General features: G+C 39.3%; 2 protein-coding genes across 18 annotated transcripts in view; both read left to right on the top strand.

Annotated features, from left to right (window-relative positions):
* The window catches only part of cep89 (centrosomal protein 89), a 60,512-nt gene extending 54,193 nt beyond the window's left edge, over window positions 1-6,319 (top strand). For 8 of the 17 annotated variants that reach the window (XM_081706006.1, XM_081706010.1, XM_081706008.1 and 5 more), the window contains one exon: window positions 4,797-6,319. In XM_081706006.1, coding sequence (XP_081562132.1) covers window positions 4,797-5,148 — 352 coding nt within the window. In that variant the 3' untranslated portion in view covers window positions 5,149-6,319. The remainder of the gene's footprint in view (window positions 1-4,796) is intronic. The other 9 variants (XM_081706015.1, XM_081706007.1, XM_035520886.2 and 6 more) reach the window with 6 other exon arrangements.
* A 7,428-nt stretch (window positions 6,320-13,747) lies between these two features.
* slc7a9 (solute carrier family 7 member 9) lies at window positions 13,748-23,430 on the top strand. The gene is made up of 13 exons (XM_027008956.3): window positions 13,748-13,857; window positions 15,420-15,576; window positions 16,191-16,338; window positions 18,247-18,489; window positions 18,743-18,868; window positions 19,078-19,174; window positions 19,623-19,667; window positions 20,820-20,943; window positions 21,214-21,317; window positions 21,819-21,915; window positions 22,085-22,234; window positions 22,516-22,690; window positions 22,860-23,430. Exons 1-13 carry the CDS (start codon window positions 13,829-13,831, stop codon window positions 22,919-22,921), a joined length of 1,557 nt encoding a protein of 518 aa, XP_026864757.2. The 5' UTR covers window positions 13,748-13,828; the 3' UTR covers window positions 22,922-23,430.
* The last annotated feature ends 112 nt before the right edge of the window (window positions 23,431-23,542 follow it).

The following is a 23,542-nucleotide window of genomic DNA, read 5'->3' as shown; positions in this document are numbered from 1 at the left end:
TCACCTATGACCTATGATGTCATCACGCCTAAACGCAGACACCATACTGCCACCAGCCACGGGTCAGCTGCTCTGTTAAGTCACTACAATGACATTACATAGTTGAGTGTGAGGTGATAAATGTCCCGTGGTCAGAGAATCTAGCCAGGTGTAACGCAAAGTGCTTAAACCCAAGCTGCTTTCGGGTATATGGCCAAAGCTAACTGCCATGTAATGATTCACCAGGCCATATCAGTTATTCCGCCCAGAAGTTTATGGTTTCTCCTCTTCTGTCCACGTCCTGCCATGTCTCTCACCCTCCCCCCTCTCTCTCCCTGTCTGTCTCTCGCTCTCTCACACACACATTTTCACTCATCTCACAGTACCTCTGCCCTGGGTGTTGGTGTTTTCTCAGTTCACCATATCCCTCATGGGTTTAACATAGCTGTATTACAGTAGAAGACACTTAAACACGTAGCACTGGAAACTGCCTTAGGCCAGTGTAAGAACACTGTTGTGGAAACCCCATGAAGATGTGGTGTGCATGAGTTTTGCACTAAGGAGGAAATTATTAATAAAGCATTATTATCCTGTCAAAGAGCCATCTGTCCATACAACTTGACATGTGATCCTGGCATTAGTTTGTTGCTGGAAGTGGTTGTGGACACACGTGTGGACACACGTGTGGACACACGTGTGCACACACGCACGCGCACGCACACACACACACACACACACACACACATATATATATTTGAAAGACACTTCTGTTTCCTCTACTAACCACTCTGTCTGTTTCCATGCTTGCCCCTTTCTCAGCAAACTCCCCATCCTTCGGTTAGCCTCTATCGATTGAGTGGGCTCCAGAGAGACACTGCTCACTCGCTCTCTCTCTCTCTGTCTGTCTGTCTGTTCAAACTGAAAAATATGGTCATCAAAATAGTCTAATAATTGCACTAAAAATGTTTTTGAAGTAAGAGTATGAATTTATAAGGCCCTTGGGGAGTGAACTCTGGTGTGTTAGCTGAACAGGCTGAACTCTGGGTAGCATTATGCACCATTAGGCTTGGGCATGAGGAGACACATTTTACACACAATAATGCACTGATGTCCATCTGCTCTTTCTGAAGATGACTTGGAATATTGTTCTGTTACAGTTTTCATTTGCAGTGTTAAAAAGTGTTAAAAAGTTGAAAAGTTGGGAACATTGAAAAATGTATGACACTTCTTGATTGTGCTGTGTGGCATGAAATGTTCTTCAGAGTCTTCACACATCACCTCTTTGAGTTATCCCTACAGGTGAATAAAATTCTGGCCATCTAGATTACGAATAAATGCCCTGTTTCCCAAAACTATCATGATTTTAAGATTATCTGACCACTGTGTAATTCTCTCTCTGCTATCTAGCTATGCTATATTTCTTTTGGAAATCTTATGCCTGGTTTGGAATTTTGTCAGGAAGTTTCCCTCTCGCTCCTCTTGCTTCTCTTCAGGGTGACATGGCAGGGTGTCTGTGCCCTTTGATATGGCTCCATTTAGCTTTTGATGATCCTGCACAATCTGTGATCGAGCAGGAGCGAGAAACAGGGAAAGGGCGCTGCTGAAGGAGAGAAGACATGGAGGTCTTCAAAGAAGCTGTCTCTCAAGTGAAAGCATAACACGAACACCAAAAAATGTCAGTCACAAATGCATGTTGTGCAAATTGTATATGGTCCATTACAACATGTACTAAGTGCTTAACTTATTACTCAAGTGGGGGGAAAAACAGCCAAGTTTCTTTATCCATGCCAATGGTCATCAGACCGTAAGCTCACTGTTGCTTTGTTAGGCACGCACGGATATTATGGCACACGTTTTAAACCAGTGTGGTTCTCCTGTATGGTGAAGGGAGAGATTAAAACTATCTGCAAAAATAGCCCAAGGTCGGCACAGAATTTCATTTCGGCTGCGGAAACTAGATCACCACGTGACACCTTGCTATTCTGTTTGCTGAAAATGGTCCAGTATCACATTTTTGAATATGTAATTTTTTTGAATATGAACTCGGACAGACATCTCTGATATACATATTTGCCATATTGCTAGGCACCTCAGAGCAATTAGTTTAATTTATCAGGACAAGAAAGGCAATGAAAATATGGAAGATTCCTTCACTTTCTGATTTGAAGAGTGAAGGTCATCTGATCATCTGCTGCCTCTTAATTCATAGGCTATTCTTTCTTTGTATTCATCTTTTGTCCCTTTCACAAGGTGTGAAAATTCTTTCTGGCTTGAAAATGCTGACAAACTTACAAACCTTGTATTTGACATTCATGTTTTCAGTCTGTGTTTCCATTTCTCTTTAGCCTGTTTATATTTTGACATCAGAATTGTTACGTTTTAATCCAGCTGTGCCTCATGCGCTACAGAAAGAGAGAGATTTGGTTCTAAGTGTTTCACTAATGTGTGGTGGAAATGCAGAGGCAGGGCAGATATAGACACCTTATCTTCAGTATGATATAGACAGCTACTAGTCTGGACTTACTGTCAGTACGATATAGACAGCTACTAGTCTGGACTTGCCTTCCGTACGATATAGACAGCTACTAGTCTGGATTCACCTTCAGTACGATATATAGACAGCTACTAGTCTGGACTTACCGTCAGTACGATATAGACAGCTACTAGTCTGGACTTGCCTTCCGTACGATATAGACAGTTACTAGTCTAGATTCACCTTTAGTACGATATAGACAGCTACTAGTCTGGACTTACCGTCAGTACGATATAGACCAGTCTGGGCACGCAAAAATGCAAAGCATGGTCAGAAAGCTTGTTTGGAGATTCATGGCACCCTCCAGTCATCCCATGTTGAGATCTGAGTACTGTGGCCATGAGAGGATGCCCTTGAGGAGCAGTGGTGTTCGGATACACTGTGCGGATCAGACATGGATCAGTGGGCATCAGGGACCCTGATGAGTGGCAGGAAAATATGACCCCACCCAATCCCACTGCCACACCCAAAGGGATGGTGACATAGACTCATGCTTCTTTCTCCAAATTCCATTCCTTCCATCAACATGATCAAAAAGGAACCGGTTTTCGTCTTACTTCTTTCGGCTCCATAACGGTCCAGTTTTGACACTCTTGAGACCTCCGGATAGGAACTTTCTTGTTCTTGGCTGACATCAGGAGCACTCGTTATAGTATTCAGCTGTTGCAGCCTATTCTAAGGTGACATTCTAAGGTGGCACACCAGTGTTAAAAGTTGTTCTGATTTGCCTGTTCTGGTTGTGCCCTGTGTGTTTGCTTGCATAATTTTTACGATTCCCTTTGGACCCCTCGGCTCCATGCGCTTTTATCATCCAGAGGATGGAGAAACCATTCTGCCAGCTCAGACTGCTGAATGTAAACAAGAACCACTATTTCCGTAATCCACCAATAGACTGCTAGCAGGGTTAGCTCATTTTGAAAGGAAAAACCATAGTTTTCAGGATTATGTATTGTTATGGAAAGGCACGATTGTTAGGTCTCTGTAACTGCAAACTTTTGATACCCGAAGACAAGCGCTAAACTTTCAGAGGGCCTGATCTCTCAGATGTAATACTGTGTGTGTGTGTGTGTGTGTGTGTGTGTGTGTGTGTGTGTGTGTGTGTGTGTGTGTGTGAGCGCACGTGTGCACATTCTGGGCTGTGCTCAAACAATTGCTTGGCTAATTCACCTGTCATGATCACAGCTTATAGACTGATTCAACACAGTTTATACACATTTTCAACATTTCTAAAACAAATATTTAAATAATCTTAGTGTCAAATAAAATGTTCAGTGTTCAGAACATGGAAAAGAATAAAGCCATGAACTAAAAGGATAATCCTCGTTAGCAGCTTTATGAATTTTCTTCTCTTTCTTTCCCGTTTCTCTGAGATGTGATAGGTCGGCTCCCTGTGCAATAGCTTCTATTGCAATAAATCACAATGGATTTGAAGCAAACACAACTGGCATGATTGTGGGCAAGTTCAAATCCTGTAATTGATGCTGAGTTTTTAAGTAAGGTGCTTGGAGGTGGTGAATGGCATGAGGACCAATCATATGTTCACTGGGGCCCTGTGGACACACCCCTTGCACCTCACGCTCAAATCATACAAAATAAAAGACAGGAGTTTACCAGATAAAATCTGGTAGGAAACTCAGAATGTATTAAATGCAGTGATATTCAGAAAGTGCAGATTTGCCTACCTGTTCGTTCGTTCGTTCTTTCTATCTACATGCTTCCTATTGACACCTTTAACAACTCAACCATAATCATACCCATTCACACAAAATCTCCCCAGTGAGATGTGCTCATCACTATATGGGCTATATGATCATTGTACTGATGGGCTGTAATATCTCTCCCCCTCCCTCCCTCTGTGATGACGTCCATGCCATGCATCATTTAGAGATAATGACAGGTACTGTTACACAGCTTTGGCTTGCAAAGGCATTGCATAGTAACATAGTCTCCCTTTCCTTCTGGCTTTACATGATCACTTAGCATTCAGGGCATGTCATTTATGTGTTTGTCTGTGTTTGCAATTTTCTGTGCTCAGAATGGGCTGCAGTATTTTGTTATGGTATATCCTCCTTGGATAATTGTTTATCAGCCAATAAAGGCTTAACTGTTTGTGATTAAAGAGCCAAATAAAAACCATTAATGAACTTTTTCTCCTGAGGGTATAGATGTAATGGTTCTTATATACACTTGCATCTCTACCCCCCCCCCTCTCTCTCACTCTCTCTCTCACTCTCTCCATCACTGTTTTCTTTGCCCTCCATCCTTCTTCACCCACTACCACCAGAGAGGTAGAGAATGAACTGGAGGTGATGTGGGAAGCCACAACCAGAGAGAGCCGCCATCTGCAGAGCATGGTGACGGGAAGCAGGAGGGTGGGCCGGTCCTTGAGCCGCGACGCTGTGACTCCTGCCCTGGCTCCTGGCTCCAGCTTGTCCCCTGCCTGGAAGCTGTGTGTGCAGGACAGTCTTCATCAAGTGGGCCAGCCTGCTAGCACAGCGCCCCCTGCCTTCTGCTCGAAGCAGAACAGCTTCCCACTTCCTCTGCAGCGCAGCCCAATGTTCGAGTCCGATTCGGACCAGCACCAGAACCCTTCATCTGATGAGAGTGAGAAGAATGGACTGGATTTCTATTCTTGACACACTAAGCTGACAGGTCTAACAAGAGCGCTTACTTACCTCTGTTAGTTGTAGCAGTAGTTCTGCTACAACGAGAGCCAAATGTGTAGCAGATGTGCAACCTAATGTTTTTCTGTGGTTGCCAGGATGAATTTTGTTCTCTGTGTAGTCCATCTTTTCTGTTTTAGTGCGTTCTCCTAGCCTGGTAGAAAGGTATGGCTCACCAACAGTCATGTCTTCACGTTCATTTTACTGTATTCATTCACTTGTAGGTACAAACCATTTTGGTTGAAATTTAAAGTTGTTTTTTCATACCTCTTCCAGTCTTCAACAATATTTTAATTTCAATGAATAATTTTTAACTTTGACCTACCATAATGTGTGTAAGAGATTTTCAGGGGCTCACACTTACAAATACACTTATTTTCTCCTATATCAAGCTATTAGTTGCTAGAGCTTTTTAATGATCTCTTTCCAGTTTACTTAACTCCAGTTTCTAACAGCTTGTACTTCACTGTCATTGCCGTTTTCACGTAGCTCAGTTTCCTGAACCCTACATGCTGGAGTGTTTTGGCTATGTGTAAATGGCTGAAAAAATGTGGATGTAGCTACTCCATGTTGGTGTCCTAGACTAAGGCAGTGTTCGATTGTAATGTTATTCTCTCTCTACAGACAAGTACAGAGGTCCAGATCATTGCTTTCATTATCTTAATCTAATGATCTTGTCTGAATGATATGCTAATGTTGTTCTTTTGTAATTGCAAGGAGATGGACAGAATGCTAAAGCAATTCCCTTGAAGCGTTGCCAAGGCATTTTTAAATCATAAGAACCTGTTCAGTGATTTGAATAAGAGACCAAAGTTGATTTGCTTTTAATATTCTGGCCGTGTGTCTACTGATGTCATGTTAAAGTATCGTCTGAGATTCTCTTTTAAAAATGGGCCACACCCATTATGCGACTTTTCTGTCATTAGCCAAATCACTTTTTTCATATATTGCCACGTACGTTATGCCAGTCTTTGTTTTAATGTATTTATTTTTAATTTTCTAATATATTTTTTTATTTTCCACAATTTTACATTTCTTAATGCTTGTTTTGAAATATTATAACTTGTACCACAGCATGCAATTTATAGGCATAATTTTTATATGTAGGCTAAAACGGTGAAATACAAATATTTTTCTCCCAAAACTTTGCTTCAGGGTCTTCTCAAGACAACTATTCTATTCATTCAACCGGTGTTTGGGACCAGAGCTAGCTCTGGTCTTACCTGCCCTCACACTCCTAGCGGTGCCTGAAATGTGATTCACATGACAAGATTGTCACCGAACATCTGGTCAAGTTGGTTGGGTGTTGCTGTGGTCACATGGATTTTGTAACCCTGGTGCATCAACAGTTCTGTGGTTGCTTTGACATAGTATACCCTTGAGAAGAGATTTTGGCTCAGTTTAAAAGTTGTGGATGGAAAGACAACTGAACATTACTCCAACAGAAGTCCTGTTCCATGATCTACTCTAGCAACAGTGATCTACTAGTGATCTGCTAGAGTGATCTACTAGAGCAAAAACAAAAGGTCTGATTCAGTAACCCTAAATGAAGCCAGTAGGTTGTCTGGGCCTTTAACACGGACTGACAAATGCTTCTTTTCACAAAGTACAGCACTGATGGGGAGTTAAAATGATCTGACGCCCCTTCTTCTCATTTAGGGCCAGTTTTCTGCACACAGCTCTTTAACATTTATGAACTAATTTAGATTTTTAATAAAACTCCTTTGTATCTTAGAGTCCACAGAGTATAATTAGAATTTTTGACTGCATATGTCACCATTAGCAGCCCTTGTTAGACTCGCATAATAAATGGTATGATTGCTGGTTCTTAAAATCACAACATGCTGTGCTGAACCTTCACAGCCATCGAACACACTACAGCATCAGAAGTAGAGATCTGGTCAGTAAAGCTGGCAGTGTTTTAGGGACAGAAGGGCAGTTTACAGTAGTTGAAGGTAAAGGAAGTAGCTAAATAAAATAAACCTGCTCAGACCTTAATGGGTGTTACAATATATTTTTATACCTTCAACCCTGTTCAGTCAATCACAGGTCTCAAATCCCAGGAGATTTCTCCATGCCGCACATTACTGCTGTTCTGAAAGTGTAGCAATTTCTCTGTGAGCCATTCATCTTCCTACTGTGGAGATATGACAGAAAGGGTGTGTGTCACTCCACACAGGGGTGACAATCAGATCCCAACCCTGGGAATTCAGCCAGATGCTTTTTGATTGGATGTGGACATCAAACAGCAATTCCTGGATTTGATCCAAGCCACAGGGCACCTCTTTATTAACTTAGCTAGCCTAAGCCCTTTCATTCTTAAAAGACAAAATGGATCTTTAACCGCACACTTTGTCATATCTAGACCACTTTATCCTTTAACGTGGACAAAGTAAGAATGATGAAAGAGGCCTTTGTGATTGAGATTTTTATGGAGAGTTATTAGAGGATAGTATTATGTAATAAATAAATCCACTATCAGGGTTATCATAGAACAATTACTACAATACATAATACAGCTACTACAATAGTACAATTACATAGTTCTACAATTACTAACTGTTTAATGGTACTTGCACTGTGAAAAATCCATTCTGTTATAGTATTTAAAAAAAATAGCTAATATACATTGTTATAGAATTTAAAAAAATATCTAATATATATATAGTTCTCTATATTATATGCTCTAATATTATAATATAATATAAGAGTATATAATATAGAGAATATAGTTCTCTATATTATATGCTCTAATATTATAATATAATATTAGAATATATAATGTAGAGAATTATATATTATTAACAACAAAAGAATATCTCTTGACACCAGAGGAAAATATTAGTTTCAGGGTGAATAAGCTATATGCCTGAAAACCGACTCATCAAAATGCAGATTGCTGGCGCCTGCTTTTTACAAGTATATGAAGTATATATAAAGTTCTCCCTGAGAATAACTGGAGATAATCTGAATTTCAATTTGAGCATAATTTATAATAAACAGAAATATACTAACTGTAAGGGCCCATCTCAGGGCTGGGCCACCTGCTAGGCTGCCTTTGGCCACCAGAGGGTGACCCAGGGTGGCCCCAGGGTAATTACAGGCAATTAGCCACAGTGCTCTGTCTTTGTTCAGTGTTCTGGAGAAAGGGTAGGCTGGCATTTTGGGTAGAGACCTCAAGAGCTGCTTCTTATGTCTCACTTTCTCTCTCACCCCTCAAGGTTCTCCTGCAATCTCTCCCCTCTTGTGTTCCCTCAAGCCGTCTCCAGAGATCTCAGCCCTGGGGTCTTCTCTGCCCTTTCTCATTCTCTTCCTCTGTCCTAGTCATAGTGCTGGCTCGGCAACACCGGGAGCAGCTTTTCTAACCCCGTATTGGCTCCTTTTGGTTTTCTCCTTGCTGAAGATCCTCCATTACTCACTCAGGTCCAGCCAGTACTAGTTCCTTGCTTGGCTTGGTATTTTGGTTTTGCTTTTGCTTTTTTTTTTTTTTTTGGATTTTGGAGCGCTGTTGCTGCTCCGAGCTTATATCGGTTGGTGGCTCACCCAGTTTGCTGTGGACTCCTGTACTGGGAGACCTGGGTTCAGCTCCACTTTCAGGCAAAAACGTCCAAAAGATAATGGAGCCTGAGTAGAGTCATCATTTAGTGTCAAAGTGACCCCAGTCATGTGACCATACAGAAAAGGACTTTTGTTATAGCTTGATGGATGAAAGTAAAATGGCAGAACTGGATCAGCTTTACAAATACAAGAAAAAAAATGTGTTAGGAAATTTGTGTAACCTTCTGTATAAATCCCTTTTCAGTACTCTTAAAAAGCTTCATCCATATAACCTAGTGTATGTTTCCAGAGTTTAAAAGCCTCAGCAAACATACGGTCTGGGCAGGGTGACAGGCTGTGGAGAAAAACGGCACTGCAGAGAACAGAGGTGCAGTAGCTGGCCAAGGTGATCTGAACGAGGAGAGACAGCTAGACGCCCTGCAGCTGTTGTCTGCAGTCGCCTGTCTCGGCACATCACCACGACGTCTTGCCTGTCTGTCTATTCTCACACACGCATACATTAAGTCCACATACTTTACACGTGAGGCTTATACACTATATGCTGCTTAAAATGACATAGGGCCACAATTGATTCGATTTTAAACAAGTGGCAAGGTTAATTGAATATATTCTGGCATCCCTGGGAGCTGGTGATAGAACTGTGTGACAGCGGTGTATGTTTAGCAGGGATGCCCAGTTGTTTCAGCTTTACATGTGTGATTAATCAGTATCAGTTAATTATGTGCTGACAATGAGCTCTTCTTGATCTAAATGCTGTTACAGCTAGAGAAACCTCTAAACTATGCAGAGATGTGACACAGTGCTATCCCTGGTGTATCGACTGAGTCAGTGTTTGAGGTAACGCTTGGTGAATTGGGAGTGTCTGGGAATAAATGTAAAGTGAGTGTCAGCTAGCACCTAATACACATTGCACAGGAAATGCGGGTGTGTATGCACATCATATCGTAACAGGTATAAGCCAGAGCACTAGTTTTCCTCTTCAGACTCGCATGGCATCAGGATGCATGAGAGAACCCTTCCTCCCCCAAACTGGCTATTATTTCATGTTATTATTTTCAGTTTGTTTTGCTGTTCTGGGTTCTTTGACTCCCGATTTTCCCAGAAACCATTTCAAATCAGCTGCAATGTGGACACCAAATGCTCTCTCTAATTTTTGCCTTAGATACTCACCATGGTAACCAAACCAAGGATGAAGTGGCCAATGTCATCAACATTCAGATTTAGCCATTTCCTTCAAACAATAATTCAGGAAACATTGGAAACCAGCATTACAATCCTGACACCTACTGGTAACGTCTACATTACGTCCATAATGTGCAGTGGGGTGTAATGCACCCTACACTCTTTCTGTCCCCTGTCTGTTTTGTACTGAACATATAACTTACAGACGTATAAGTGGAGGTTGCAAAAGTAATGAAAGCTTTGAGTTGCTTTAATCAGCAAAAGAAAAACTACATCAATAATGCATTTTAGGACTCAAGGCTAAATTATTTGGATAAAGAGTTATGCTTGATTTTGTACAATCCAAAAAAAGCACAACAAACGTGTGCTATGAAGGCACAGAAAACAGCTGGCTTCTTCACTGTAGTCTTTACTGTCTTTTCCTACAGTCTATTGTCTTTTTGTACTTCACATAAAGCACAGACAAGCCTCCCAGCAGTGGACCCTCAATCTCAGTACTGTTGTACATTGTGTATTAAGATTAAGATTATGAACAGCTCTGGATAGATGATGTCCTTTCTCTCTATGACGAAGGACCAGCACACTTCTACTCAAGCCCTAATATTGCCTATTTGCAGATAAACCAACTAAGGTGATCTCAGTACAGTAGGTGATCTGGTTGGACTGAGCAAGTATAAATGCTTTTCCTACTGATTTCCACTAGTATGATGGTTGCACTACAATATGTAGGCTGAGTAATGCTGCATAATTAATCATATTGTATCGAGTGTATTTCTGAGAAGAATGTTCATTTTCCCATGTTCATAATAAGTCATTTGTTGTTGATCTATTAACACGGGTTCTTCATGTTTTTTGCATAGAATGTTTAATGTCTATTTAATAACAGGTATCCATTAATCCATTAGTTACATTTGCAGATTTAACTAAGACAGTTATAGCAGTTCTATGGGACACAATTAAAAAATGAACTCTACAGTAACAACTGCAACTGCATATTTCTGCTATTATGACACCATCAAACCTGCGAGACTTGACTACCTAAGGCTTCCATATGTAGGTCAACCTTTAGTTTATGAACAATGTGTTACCTTGAACTCACTTGAAGTTCAGCTTTTCAGAAAACACTGCATAATGTTTTATGTACTCACTATTTAAAGAACTGCTTATACTTTTATATATTGTCAACAGCAGTTCCCTGTAGTGTCCAATGTGCTATTATTGTTGCTGTTGCTGTTGTTAGGCATGCCGAACAGTAAACCTCTGACAAAGCAGGCTGGCATAAAGTTTCAAATGTTTATAAAGCATATTTTCAAAGTGTTGGGTTATGAAATAGAAGTAGCTCTTTCTAACATTTGTTAGGTTTAGAGTCAGATTATTATTAAGTTTTACATGCATTAAAAATTTGCCTACTCCTATCTCTCTCTCTCTCTCTAAGTATACTGAGTATCCAATACTACTTTTTTTCCAGCAAGTATACTATAGTATCCAATACTACTTTTTTTCCAGAAAGTATTGCTACTGGATAGCCTTTCCTGTGTTTAGAACTTGTTTGTTTATTTATATATATATATATATATATATATATATATATATATATATATATATATAGAGAGAGAGAGAGAGAGAGAGAGAGAGAGAGAGAGAGAGAGAGAGAGAGAGAGACAGGACAGTTGTTCTGATTCTTGTGGTGAAAACCTGTGTGGACCTGAGGTCAGGTAAAACAGTACTATAATAAACTGCTTGGAATGCTGTTGTTTTAAATTGGTAAACATCCATGAGGCTTTAGATACATTCATATGCTGAAGGTGCTCAGATTAATAGTTAGCTTTCTTCAGTCAGACATTGTGAAATATTTGGCTAAATATTGAACACTGAAATTTGACAGGTTTTTGACAAGAATTTCACTGAAAATCTATGAAAAATTACATGTGTAAGTATAAAAGCCCTGTGCTGGTAACAGAACACACACATACACTTGCTCACAGAATGGTAGCAAATGCTTTAATATGAAAAAAAAACAGGATTCCTCAAGAGGAGTCGGCACACAAAACAGTCAAAATCAGAGAGCAGTGAAACACAAGCCAATGTGGTGTCAGAGCCATGGTCAAGAGTACTGTCCAAAATTCAGGAATGAAACAGCACAAAGGACATCTGAAGGTAATCCACAGTAAGCAGATCAGGAAAAGCAGGAAAACGGTATACTCCTGCAAACACAATGGCAATACTTCACAAGGCAAGAACGGAGCTAGAGAGTCTTTATAGGGGTGGTGAATGGGAAAATGGGTGAGTTCAATTAGTACTCCAGAGAGGTTGAACTACTGATTGTTTCCTGATAGACTGATCATTCTGGGAAATGGAGTGGAAAACAGCAGTTCTCTGCTGAGCAGAGGGCTGCTTGACAGTGGTGTCTCTCTGGAACAGTATAGACCAGTCCAGCCTAACTGCACTCTTCCAGAGATGGTCCATAGACAAATGTTTTGGGGTTTATTTTTGGCACCAACTGTTGTATAGCACATATAATCAAACATTTTAGTAATTCGGGTGAAACAGATCAGAAAATCCAGTGAAGTGGAACATTTTACCCCTGCTGTGTAAGCATTAACGGTCTATAATAAATCATTTTGAATTGTTCTAGCAAGGGTGGTAAGGGTTTTCTTGGCTTGTCGTGCAATGACTCATTCATACTTGTTCACAAATTCTTCTCCAGATGGCTGTTATAATATCACTCCTCAGACTTATACTGGAAAAAAAGGGTTTATACAGCTGGCAAAGGGCAACGTACAAATCACAGCATCATGGCTTTGCTTGAGCAGGGTTAGTTGGAGCTAATCTTTACAAGAAGAAGACAAACAGAGCTGCTTAACTAGGCAGGGATCTTTACACCGAGAAACCCATGAGGAACGTACGCAGGAGGTGGGAGAGGCAGAGCAAGAGAAGGTGGAGTCTTGGATGTCGTGGCCAAGTGCAGATAGACCAGACTGAAATATTGTATTATTTAATTACTTCTGAATCGTATTTTTGAGTTTGTTTCAAAGTTCTAAGTATTTATATACAGACAAATATATTAATAAACAGGAGAACGCTGCAACAAAGCTGTCCTACGTGTGTATGTGCAATAAGACATGTGGAATGATCGTGAAGGTGTGGCAGAGATATAGAGATACACTGAACGGCATTCGAGTCAATCAAAAGTCATGTAGGACATGCTGTCTGGCCTACAATTATTTTACTCTTTTATAAACTGTGTAAATCTTTTTAATGGGTTTAGAAGGTTTGTTGTTATAAGTAACAGGAAGATCAAAAATACTGATACGGAGAAAAGAGGTCATCAGATTTTACATAGATTGCATCACCTTTATTGTAGTGGCACTAGAGAAAGAGGGGCAATAATATCTACTGTGACTGCATTGCTTTCTTCAAGTGAACGCAAACATATAATGAACAATTAGAATTATACAATAATCAATACAATAATGATATATAACAATTAAATGTCTTTCCTTGAACCTCCAAACCACGAAAGTGACTCCAATATGTCTGCATTTGAGGCCCTTGTGTTGTTTTAGTGGTGCTGTGATTTAAAACGTCTTCCTGTCTATGGGCCTGCACTTTTTCCTGCTTTTCTCCTTTTCCCCCTGGCCCCTCTCTCTATCCACTCTAGCACTCTTTCCATCCTGCCATATGATATCAGGTGTGTCTGTCAAAGAGGCATTGTGTGGGCCACTGCACTTTTCATGTCCAGCCAATCCCTCCGCTCTCCTCCCACACATCATTCACTTGCTCCAATCTCAGATAAGTCTGGTGAAAATGAACAGTGTAGGGCCCGCCTCTTCTTAACTGTAATCAAATACGAATGCACAAAAAAAATCTGAACTAAGGAAACAAGGAATCTAAATATGCGTTGAAGTTCAAAATGCAGAATGTGGAGACTTCAGCACAAAGGTTTGGCCTTCACTTTTATCTTATAGAAAAATGTGATAGTGGTAACAGTAGTTTGAGATTAATAGTTTTAGAGACTCATGCCAATATCTGTAAGTTTGATGTGAAGTTGTTTGAACAAATACTGTTCATAAACATGACAATTGCTATAAATATACAGTACTGTGCAAAAGTCTTAGGCCACCATTCAATTTGTTATTTTAGCAATGGCATAATGAACATATAGAACTATTTCCTTATTAGAATACAATCAGAAAATACAGGAAATTTGTGTGCAGTATTAAAGAACAGAAGTTTTAAAAAAGCTTCAATAGGCTACAAATATTTAGTGTGACCTTCTCTTACACTTATAGCAGGAACCTGGTTCTCCTAAACCTACATGGAATGGAACCATAATGACTAACACCTTTATTTGTCTTACATCAGGACAGACTCCCCATAAGAGTTCAAGATGTCTAAATACTTTTCCTGTAGAAGCCATTTTGTCTGAATATCGTGTTTTTTCATAATTTTGTGTACATATTTCCTGTATTTTCTGTTTGTATCTTCATCAAGAGATTGAGATATAATTATATATGGTTGTTTTACCATAGCTAAAACAACACATTTAATGGTGGCCTAAGGCTTAAAAAAAATAGATTTGAGAATTCCTGAACTCATAGGGAGTTTGTTTTTACTTATCAAGATGCATGCTGTCATCACAAACTAATATTAACTTTTATTGTTTAAATTTTAGTTTTTCTATTGAGTCATTATTTTGTTACAGATCCATCTGCATTCATTTATAAATGACCTAATTTCTAAATTCATTAACAAAATAATCATCACTTAGGAATGTAAGTACATATAATAAACAGAATTATTGAGAGGAAGCAAAGGCTTTAGTTAATATATGCACAGTGACACCCCCTTTGCATAGTTCAGTTAACATGTGTTAATATATTGGTCATGTGAACGTGTTCAGTTAAATTTCAATCTCTGAACAAACAGTTCGACAAAACAGAGGCTGGCAAGTAGCATTCGACTCATCTCCTTTTAAAAATTATTTTCTCAAAAGTTCCTTTCTTTTACTTATTGGAAGTTTATGGAAACTACTTATTTTGGTCATGTTTTTACCAAGTCAAGTGATTCTGAGGACAACAGGCCAATTAATTTGTTAAAAGCAAAGGAGCAAACAAGCAAAGCATTTTAATGGGGAGAAGCCTGAAATCGGTGCATTTCATCACGCCACTGAAATGACCCATGAATATATATTTTCCTCCAGGTATTTTATGGCAGTCAGAGACAGAGATTATTATATAGTGGATGAGGGTGGCATTGGGGTGTAAAGCCATTACTGTATTGCACCTAAGACAAAATATGATGACATAAAGGGAAAGTGTTGGACAACGTCTGTCATTTGTCTCTTGTTTGATGCACATGGCTAAACTCCATTAACCCTTTATCTTTATAATGGTAAAGGGAACTTATAAAAGGGGTTTGTAAAACTGTTTGGAAACAATTTACCAGGTACAAAAAAAAAAAGTTATTCAGTGAGGTGGAACCTGATTTATTTGATTGTTTAGTGGCCATGTGATGAAAAAAGTCCAAATCAGGGACATGATGAATGAGAACGACATACACAAGCGAAAGGGCTCGCACAGTGATGGCATCATACACACTACGGACTCCTCAGTCAAGCAGAACAAAGAGAAGGATAAAGCCGCTGTGTTACAGAAAGATGTGAGTATGTGTGTGTGCGTGCGACCTAGTAAGCGACAGAATGTGACCACAGTGGAATCTTAACAATTTTCTCATGATCCCAGACAGTGTATGTGTGTCTCTGCATCTGTTTAGCACTGGGTCTCCTGATACTACCTGGTACCATCCATTTTGTTATAAGCCCAGTCTGCACTGATTGATCGAAGGCCCTTAACCCTCAATTGCTAAAGTTGTACTCAGTCATAATTGTAAGTCGCTTTGGGTAAACGCGTCAGCTAAATATATATATATATATATATATATATATATATATATATATATATATATATATATATGTATGTATGTATTTGTGTGTGTGTATATATATATATATATATATATATATATATATATATATATATATATATATATAGTAAAGTTAGGTTTTATATATAAAACCTTTATATATAAAACCTAACTTTACAATATAACATTGGTTGAATGAAAGTCCAACTTAGTATTGCTGCCTTGCATTACAAACACTAAAAACTAGAACTAAAATCCATCCTTTCAGCCCAAAGTCCATCAGCATTCAGAGCCTTTGAAGGGTCCCTTTCCCCTCTCTTCTGTGACCTGCTCTCCTCTTGGTGTGTTAGGTTGATCTGGTGAGTGGGATCAGCCTGATCGTGGGGACCATGATCGGCTCTGGCATCTTCATCTCTCCCAAAGCCGTGCTGGAGGGGACGGGAGCAGTGGGGCCGTGTTTATGTGTGTGGGCAGCATGTGGTGTGCTGGCTGCTCTGGGTCAGTAGAGACGAAGAACAAAAGCAGCACACAGACCTTAAAGCTCTGAGATTCAGACACCTGAACAGCACAGTGGTTAAGTTGAGATTGGAAGGTTGCCAGTTCAAGCCCCACCACTGCTGTGTTGCCACTGTTGGGTCCCTGAGTAAGGCCCTTAACCCTCAATTGCTCATGTTGTATTCAGTCATAAGTGTAAGTTGCTTTGGATAAAAGTGTCAGGTAAATCTAATGTTTAAGTGAGGGGACCCAGTCTCAGCCTGATAAAAAGCCATGCAGATACCTCTTGAGTTTCCATTTTTATTCTGCTCAGTGGATGCAGGCTGGTGCATTGAACATTTTTGCATGATTGTGTGAGAGTAAAAACTGGAAACAATGAGCAGGCTGGTATTTAGATCAAGAATGCAGTCAGCAGGGGAGTTTAGATCAGGAACCCAGTCAGGAGAGGACTTTAGGCTTTTATCAGGTTTGAATCTTTTTAATCTTTAGAAAAAACCTCCAGTAACATTATGTGATGTTCCTGTTCAGTCATGCCTTCCAGCTTAAGCCAACCAATAAATAACAGTGACAGTACCAAAAAAAAAAAAAAAAAAAAGCTTTAGCCATCATTATACTTTCATCCTTAACTTTTATGATTTCAATTCATTTTTACCTATTTTTATCATCTGAAAACTGATCAAGACGAAACTATTAGCAAAGTGTCAGCGTGATACTGTGAAGGACCATGAAAAGACATCTTGCACCTTTGGGATGCCTTTACCCTGATGCAAACCATCAGTTCTTTCTCTGGTTATTCAAACCTGACTCTAAATTCGAATGGTGTGGTGGATCAGCAAAGGGAGGACTGGCTGTCCTGATGGGAATCCTGAACACTTCAGTAGACTTGCTGGTGCTTTGCACTCAGTTAATGCTTATTAATAATAACTGTATCAAGCAAACAAATTATAGCTGTTTTCAGACCCCTCAAACATCTATTATTAAAATAGACCTCAATATTTTATTTGTAGACCATATACCAAATTGTGTTTTGGTATTTTTGTATTTGGAAGCTACTAAATGTTATCAAATTGTGACACTGTTGGGACACCATACTGATATTTTAATCAAATGATAACACATATACTCTTAATAGTGCCAACTGTTGTCTGCTAAAGACAAACCTGATACTGACCTGCCTTGGTTCTCTATATGTTCTCACTGCTACTGCTAACAGTTTTGAGGAAGAGTTTGATAAGAAATGATAATGTGTCCCTTTTTAACTTGACCTGGCTCTGCTATTAGTACAGCAGAGTCCTGATGCTGTGTATACTGTAGAATTAAATAAGAATACCTTGCTTTAACCCTGACTAATGACACTTTAAGTGAGCAAAACCTGCATCCATTGGACTATCTGTTCTCATCGCATGAGCCTATTGATCCAGGCTGTTTTTGGTATTTCTCCACAACTTCAGTGTAGTAGTTCTTAACTGACTGACTCACTTCTTGTATCTAACCGTGTATGCTGGGCTGACTGCAATTAATAATGACCTCTAGTCTAGAATAACTGAGGGTGCACAGCGAGGGTTCAGTATGTTTCTGAAAATGCTGATATTTTGCAATGTGACAGCAGATTAAAGTTGTAGCCAGTGCAGAACTCAGTGATGGGATTATACACCAGAGTAGGGTTGTACTCGCAGGGAGGTTAATCCTTTATGCTCACCCATTCAGAAGCATTCTGTCACATTACCAGGGCAAAACCCCTTCCTTTAGCCCAGAGAGAAATCCTCTTTATTTTAATACATGGAAACCTTACCATATTAGACTCAATGAACTCAATATGGACAGTGTGCAGATGGATGCTTGTGTGTGTTTTTGTGTTCATGTTTGTGCACAGTTTTGTACACGTACATATGTTCTTACGTGTGCATGCAGGAGCTCTTTGCTACGCTGAGCTTGGCACATTGATCACTAAATCGGGGGGTGAGTACTCCTACCTACTGGAAGGCTTTGGGTCTGCGACAGCGTACCTTTACTCCTGGACGACCATCTTCATTCTCAAGCCATCATCCTTCGCCATTGTTGCCCTCAGCTTTGCAGAATATGTCGCCACGCCTTTTTACCCAGGATGCACCTCGCCCGTGATTGTCACCAAATGCCTGGCTGCTGCCTGTGTTTGTATGTGATAATCTGTTTACAAGATATGCCACAGTGTCTACTGTGATTATAAATAAACGCATGCATGGAACAGAAGGCCAAAGTTAAAAACACAGTGTAGGACTGCACTGAAGATATTACCTAAAAATTCAGACTGTTGTATGGGATGTCTATTTGACATAGATATATTCAACACCAAACTGTAGTCCTACAGTTTGTTTGTCTTGCCCTATTTTGGTGATCACTACACATGCTTCTCTCCCTCCCTCCAAAGTTCTGACTACTATTGTGAACTGCCTGAGTGTGAAGCTGGCCAAGTATGTGCAGATCTTCTTCACTGTAGCCAAACTGCTCATCATCGTCATCATAGTGATTTCAGGCATGGTTCTCCTAGCCCAAGGTAAATCCCAGGATCAGCTTGCCTGACTGTTTAACTAACTGTGTCTAGATCATTTCATCCAGTGCCCCAGGCGTAAAATGCCCACGGCAGGAATGCTCCTTCTGCTTAGTTCCTTTTCAATTTCTGCTAAACTGTTAATAGATCACTGTGTAGCACCTTTGCCATAGATGTGAATCCATATTCAATTTGTGTCATGATGCTGTGTTTAGGCAATACACAGAATTTCGCAAATGCGTTTGAAGGAACAACTTCCTTCGGGGCAATTGGACTTTCGTTTTACAATGGCCTCTGGGCGTATGATGGGTGGTGAGTTCACTTCTTTATATCTATTTTATTGTTGCTATTTTTTTCCTGCAATTTTATTTGAGATCAGTAGTGCTCTCTTCATTTTTTAAGATTTTCCTTATTGACGTCTAAAATATGGATCTGATCTGAAACACCATTCAAATGAACTTATTAAACCTCTACTGAGTTGGAAAAATAATTTGTTCTTGAATGTATGTATGTATGTTTAAATGTAATGATTTCTTAATTAAAAAGAAAAATAAATATAAAACGCAAGCTATAGAAATATAAAAACAATGAAAAACAGTAGATGATTTTATGCCAAAGATACAAAAATATATTCTATTCTGCCATCTAATGGTCAGTCCAGCACTAACAAAAGCTTAAGTCAACATGTTTTCTGTATAAAGGCATATCAGTAACACAAGCCACTAATGGGATATTAAAAACTCTCATTTCTGCCTTCAAGGAATCAACTGAACTTCATAACTGAAGAGCTGAAAGACCCATATCGGTAAGTCAAGGTCCATCCTGCACCACAAGGCTTCATCCTGCACCATAAGGCTTCATCCTGCACCATAAGGCTTCATCCTGCACCACACTGCTCCATCCTGTACCACAGAGCTTCATCCTGCACCACAGGGCTTTATTGTGCATCACACGGCTTCATTCTATACTTATTGTACAATGTGAGTTTCAGAAAGTTAGGATTTTGCCAAATTAGCTTTGCACCTGTACCTCTGGTTGTTTCAGTGTGGCTTGTGGCTTACGTGGAGTCCATCATTAAACATGCTATAGTGATATTGTATATATTCAAATTTTTTTTTATAGCTATGTCAGAATTCTATACCCTTACCTCATTTTACTACTGAATTCTTTCTTCACATTGCTTCCTAGGCTAGTCTTTGGATTGGTTAATAAAATGAATTAGATTTAATGTGTTATACATTCTTCTTAAGAATACATCAAGAAGACAATATAATATTTACTAACACTAGTACCACCACCACATCAACAATATAATTTTATTTGTTGAGCCACTTGCTCAGCACATACTGCTCAGGCTTCAGTTCAAAATCTACAGGCTTTCTACCACATACAGGTCTGCAGCATATTCTAAACACTTCTAGTAAATGTTAGGAGCAGCGACTGCTTTTGTACCATAAAGACCAATGTAATGCCTTAAAGACCTATAAACACTTCAGTTATACTGACTGCTTTAATACCTTCAAAATGACAAAGTTCAGATTTCGGGCCTGATCTTTTCTCACTTTGGACTCCCCTAGAACACTGAGGGATGTTGTACCCTTGCCCTGATCTGTATTTGTGTAATCAGATCTCTCATGCTCTCGCTATATTATTCTGTAGGATCTTACAGGACATTATTGTGCATTTGTTTTTGCAGATAAACTAGCTCAACCACTAATGTTCTTTCAACAGACTGTATTACTTGTGGAGGTAACAGATTCCATATGAGCCCCATTCAGACTTACTTTGAGCTACAGAGAGCATGGGCAGTTTTTTTAACCTGATGCTTTCTGTTTTAACTTTTAGCACCTGAAGGTTTCTGTCTGTATCTGTGCCTCGGTTGCCTTTAGAGTTCTTATTAGAACAGAGTCCATGCATTTTGTGTTGTCATGCTCCATGTCTTTCTGCCTGTGTGCAGAAACCTTCCCTTGGCCATCATTACTGGGATTCCTCTGGTGTCGGTATGCTATGTGCTAGTCAATGTTGCTTACTTCACTGTTATGACACCAGCAGAATTACTCCAGTCTTCTGCTGTTGCTGTGGTGAGTGTAGCTGTCATGGCGACGCATCATTTTTCAAAGTATTCTGGTTTCAGATATAACACAAACACTGAATTTCTCAAGTGGTGTTGCAAGATGGTCTGTGTGTTCTCAAACAGTTCACCAGTAAAGGTTCAAGAATCCATTGCAGCTGTTTTTTCCCCTGCATTTCGCAGGTTTCCAGTTGTGCCTTAATGTTTATGATAGGGGCAAATATTCTCTATTCTTCAATGATTTGAGGTGACTTTTTGTAGTGGATTGTGTGCTCTGCAGACCTTTGGTGACAGGGTGCTGTACCCACTGTCTTGGGTCGTGCCACTGTTTGTTGTGTTCTCTACTTTTGGAGCTGCCAATGGAAGCTGTTTTACTTCTGGAAGGTAAATAAGATGCCTGGATCAATGTACCCTAAATATTAAAACTCACACATCAGATTATAATTAAAAAAACAAATGAAAGGCTGTCACCCTGGTTATAACTGTCCTATGAAGGGAAATAGAAATTTCTTAAATTTCTAACTTATTTAATTGGAGTATATTAGTCCTAATGAGTCAATCAAAGATTAACAAATGTGTATGTGAACACATGGGGGTTGTGTCAGGATGGAACCAGAGTCCACCAGAGTCATGCAGAGTGTGGCGCTATCCACAACACTGTAGGCATCCACAAGACAAATCCTCCCTGTTGTCTTCTGAAGTTATTTAAGGGGTTTTCAAAGTGTAACTTTACTGTGGATTTAAATCTGAAAAAAAAAAAATCAAATGAAAATCAATAAAATTCATAACTAAATTGCTTTGAAAAAGAAAAATGTTGCTATATTTAAAAAAAAAAGCATGCATATGATTTGCTTTAGAAACATTTCTATCTTGTGAACTGCCAAGGTTGATCTACGTGGCAGGAAGGGAAGGCCATATGGTGAAGCTCCTCTCCTACATCAGTCTGAAATACTACACCCCTGCACCAGCTCTCATCTTTAATGTAAGCCACTGACTTCATGGAACTGTCTCCTTCTGTAGATTTGTTTCTAACAATTCCGGCTGCCGTAAGCTTAAAAAGCAAATGCTGCTGCTATTTTGCTTCTACAGAACTACTGTAATTGAACTGCAATAACGCCCTAATTTCTCTTTGGTTTTTGACCAAAATGCAGGGCATCCTGTCTATCTTCTACATAATTCCAGCAGATATTAATACACTCATTAACTACTTCAGCTTTGCTCAATGGGTATTCTATGGTCTCACTGCCTTCTCGCTTATCCTTATGCGGTTTACAAAGAAACACCTGCACAGACCTGTGAAGGTAAGACTGGTGGTTTTATGAATATTATTTATTTATTTCTAGGTCTCTTGTTCTTTCTAGTTCTAGTCCAGTTTTTTTTGTTTGTTTGTTTGTTTTTTCATTCACAGTATAATTCAGGTCATTACCTTAATTGTGTCTTAAAAACCCAGGGATTTGCATTATTGTTGAACTGTTGTACCAAGAACATAACAAGATACACTGAATAGCATGAAGCTGAACAAACCTGACTTCTCATAACTAAGGTGTGAAAAATGAGACTTCCTGATGTTTGTCCCTAACAGGTGCCCATAATTATTCCTGTTGTTGTGGTGGTAGTGGCCTGCTACCTGGTTTTGGCTCCAATCATTGACAAACCTGAACTGGAGTATCTCTATTGCACAATCTTTATCTTGGGTGGAATGATATTTTATTTCCTTTTTGTTTACCACAAGTTCAGCTGTACCCAGCGAATAATGAGTGAGTATGTGATAGCATTGATTTATTTCTTCATTGACACAGAGATTTTAACTACCAAGATGAATGTAAAGATAAATAAGTTATAAAAGTAATTTATTTATGGCAAAACCTTTAAGAAAGCACATATTTTTATTTTTTATTTTTAAACTTTCACCTGTGATATTTTTAGAACTCATCTCCATGTACCTTCAACTGCTAATGGAAGTGGTCCCAGCAGAGGAGGTCGAGTGAATATCAACAGGCAGAGTGAGAAAGGATCATACATTGATCAGTGATCAGCATGGAACAGATCAGCAGCCATATTGCTTCAGACTTCTTAAAAGGAATATGACTACATGACTACACGTTTAGTCTTTCACAACTGCACCACATGCCATGCACTTTATATCTGCTGACCAGGTGCTGACCATATAATAAAGCAATTTACTTTTTTTTTTCCTTTTTTTTTTTAAGGTTGTGTGGGCTACAGGTATTCATTAGTACCTCCTGTTGCTTTGGTGACAGTGATGCTGGGTGTTCAGGGGAGAATCTTACATATGTATGAAACCTGATTTTTAAAAATGGATTGTATAAATTTAGATTATGGCTGGTTTTACTGCGAATAAGAAATTGTTAAAGTTGATGTGCCACTCTAGTGTGGCATTTGTGTAAAAACCCAGTTAGAAAACAAAATTGTTGTGTTATTGTTACTAAACTCAAAAATAAGATAAAATAATTAAATATATTTACCCAAACTGCTCAACAAATGCTTTCTCAGATGTTTGCGCTACATACTTTGCTAAGATCACCTTGCTTCATGTCTTCAGTCGCATCAGAAATGGCACTTACTTTCTCCCTCCGTGACTGTGGATG

The sequence above is a fragment of the Electrophorus electricus genome, chromosome 23 (genome assembly GCF_041902795.1).
Source record: "Electrophorus electricus isolate QZ-2024a chromosome 23, ASM4190279v1, whole genome shotgun sequence".
Classification (NCBI taxonomy): domain Eukaryota; kingdom Metazoa; phylum Chordata; class Actinopteri; order Gymnotiformes; family Gymnotidae; genus Electrophorus; species Electrophorus electricus.
This window is presented reverse-complemented; position numbering and strand designations above follow the sequence as displayed.

Coding starts and splice junctions, on each gene's coding strand:
- slc7a9 (XM_027008956.3), top strand. CDS start 13,829: ATGCAGAATGTGGAGACTTCAGCACAAAG. Junction 13,858..15,419: donor GTGGAGACTTCAGCACAAAG/GTTTGGCCTTCA, acceptor TTGATTGTTTAG/TGGCCATGTGATGAAAAAAG. Junction 22,235..22,515: donor ACCTGCACAGACCTGTGAAG/GTAAGACTGGTG, acceptor TGTCCCTAACAG/GTGCCCATAATTATTCCTGT.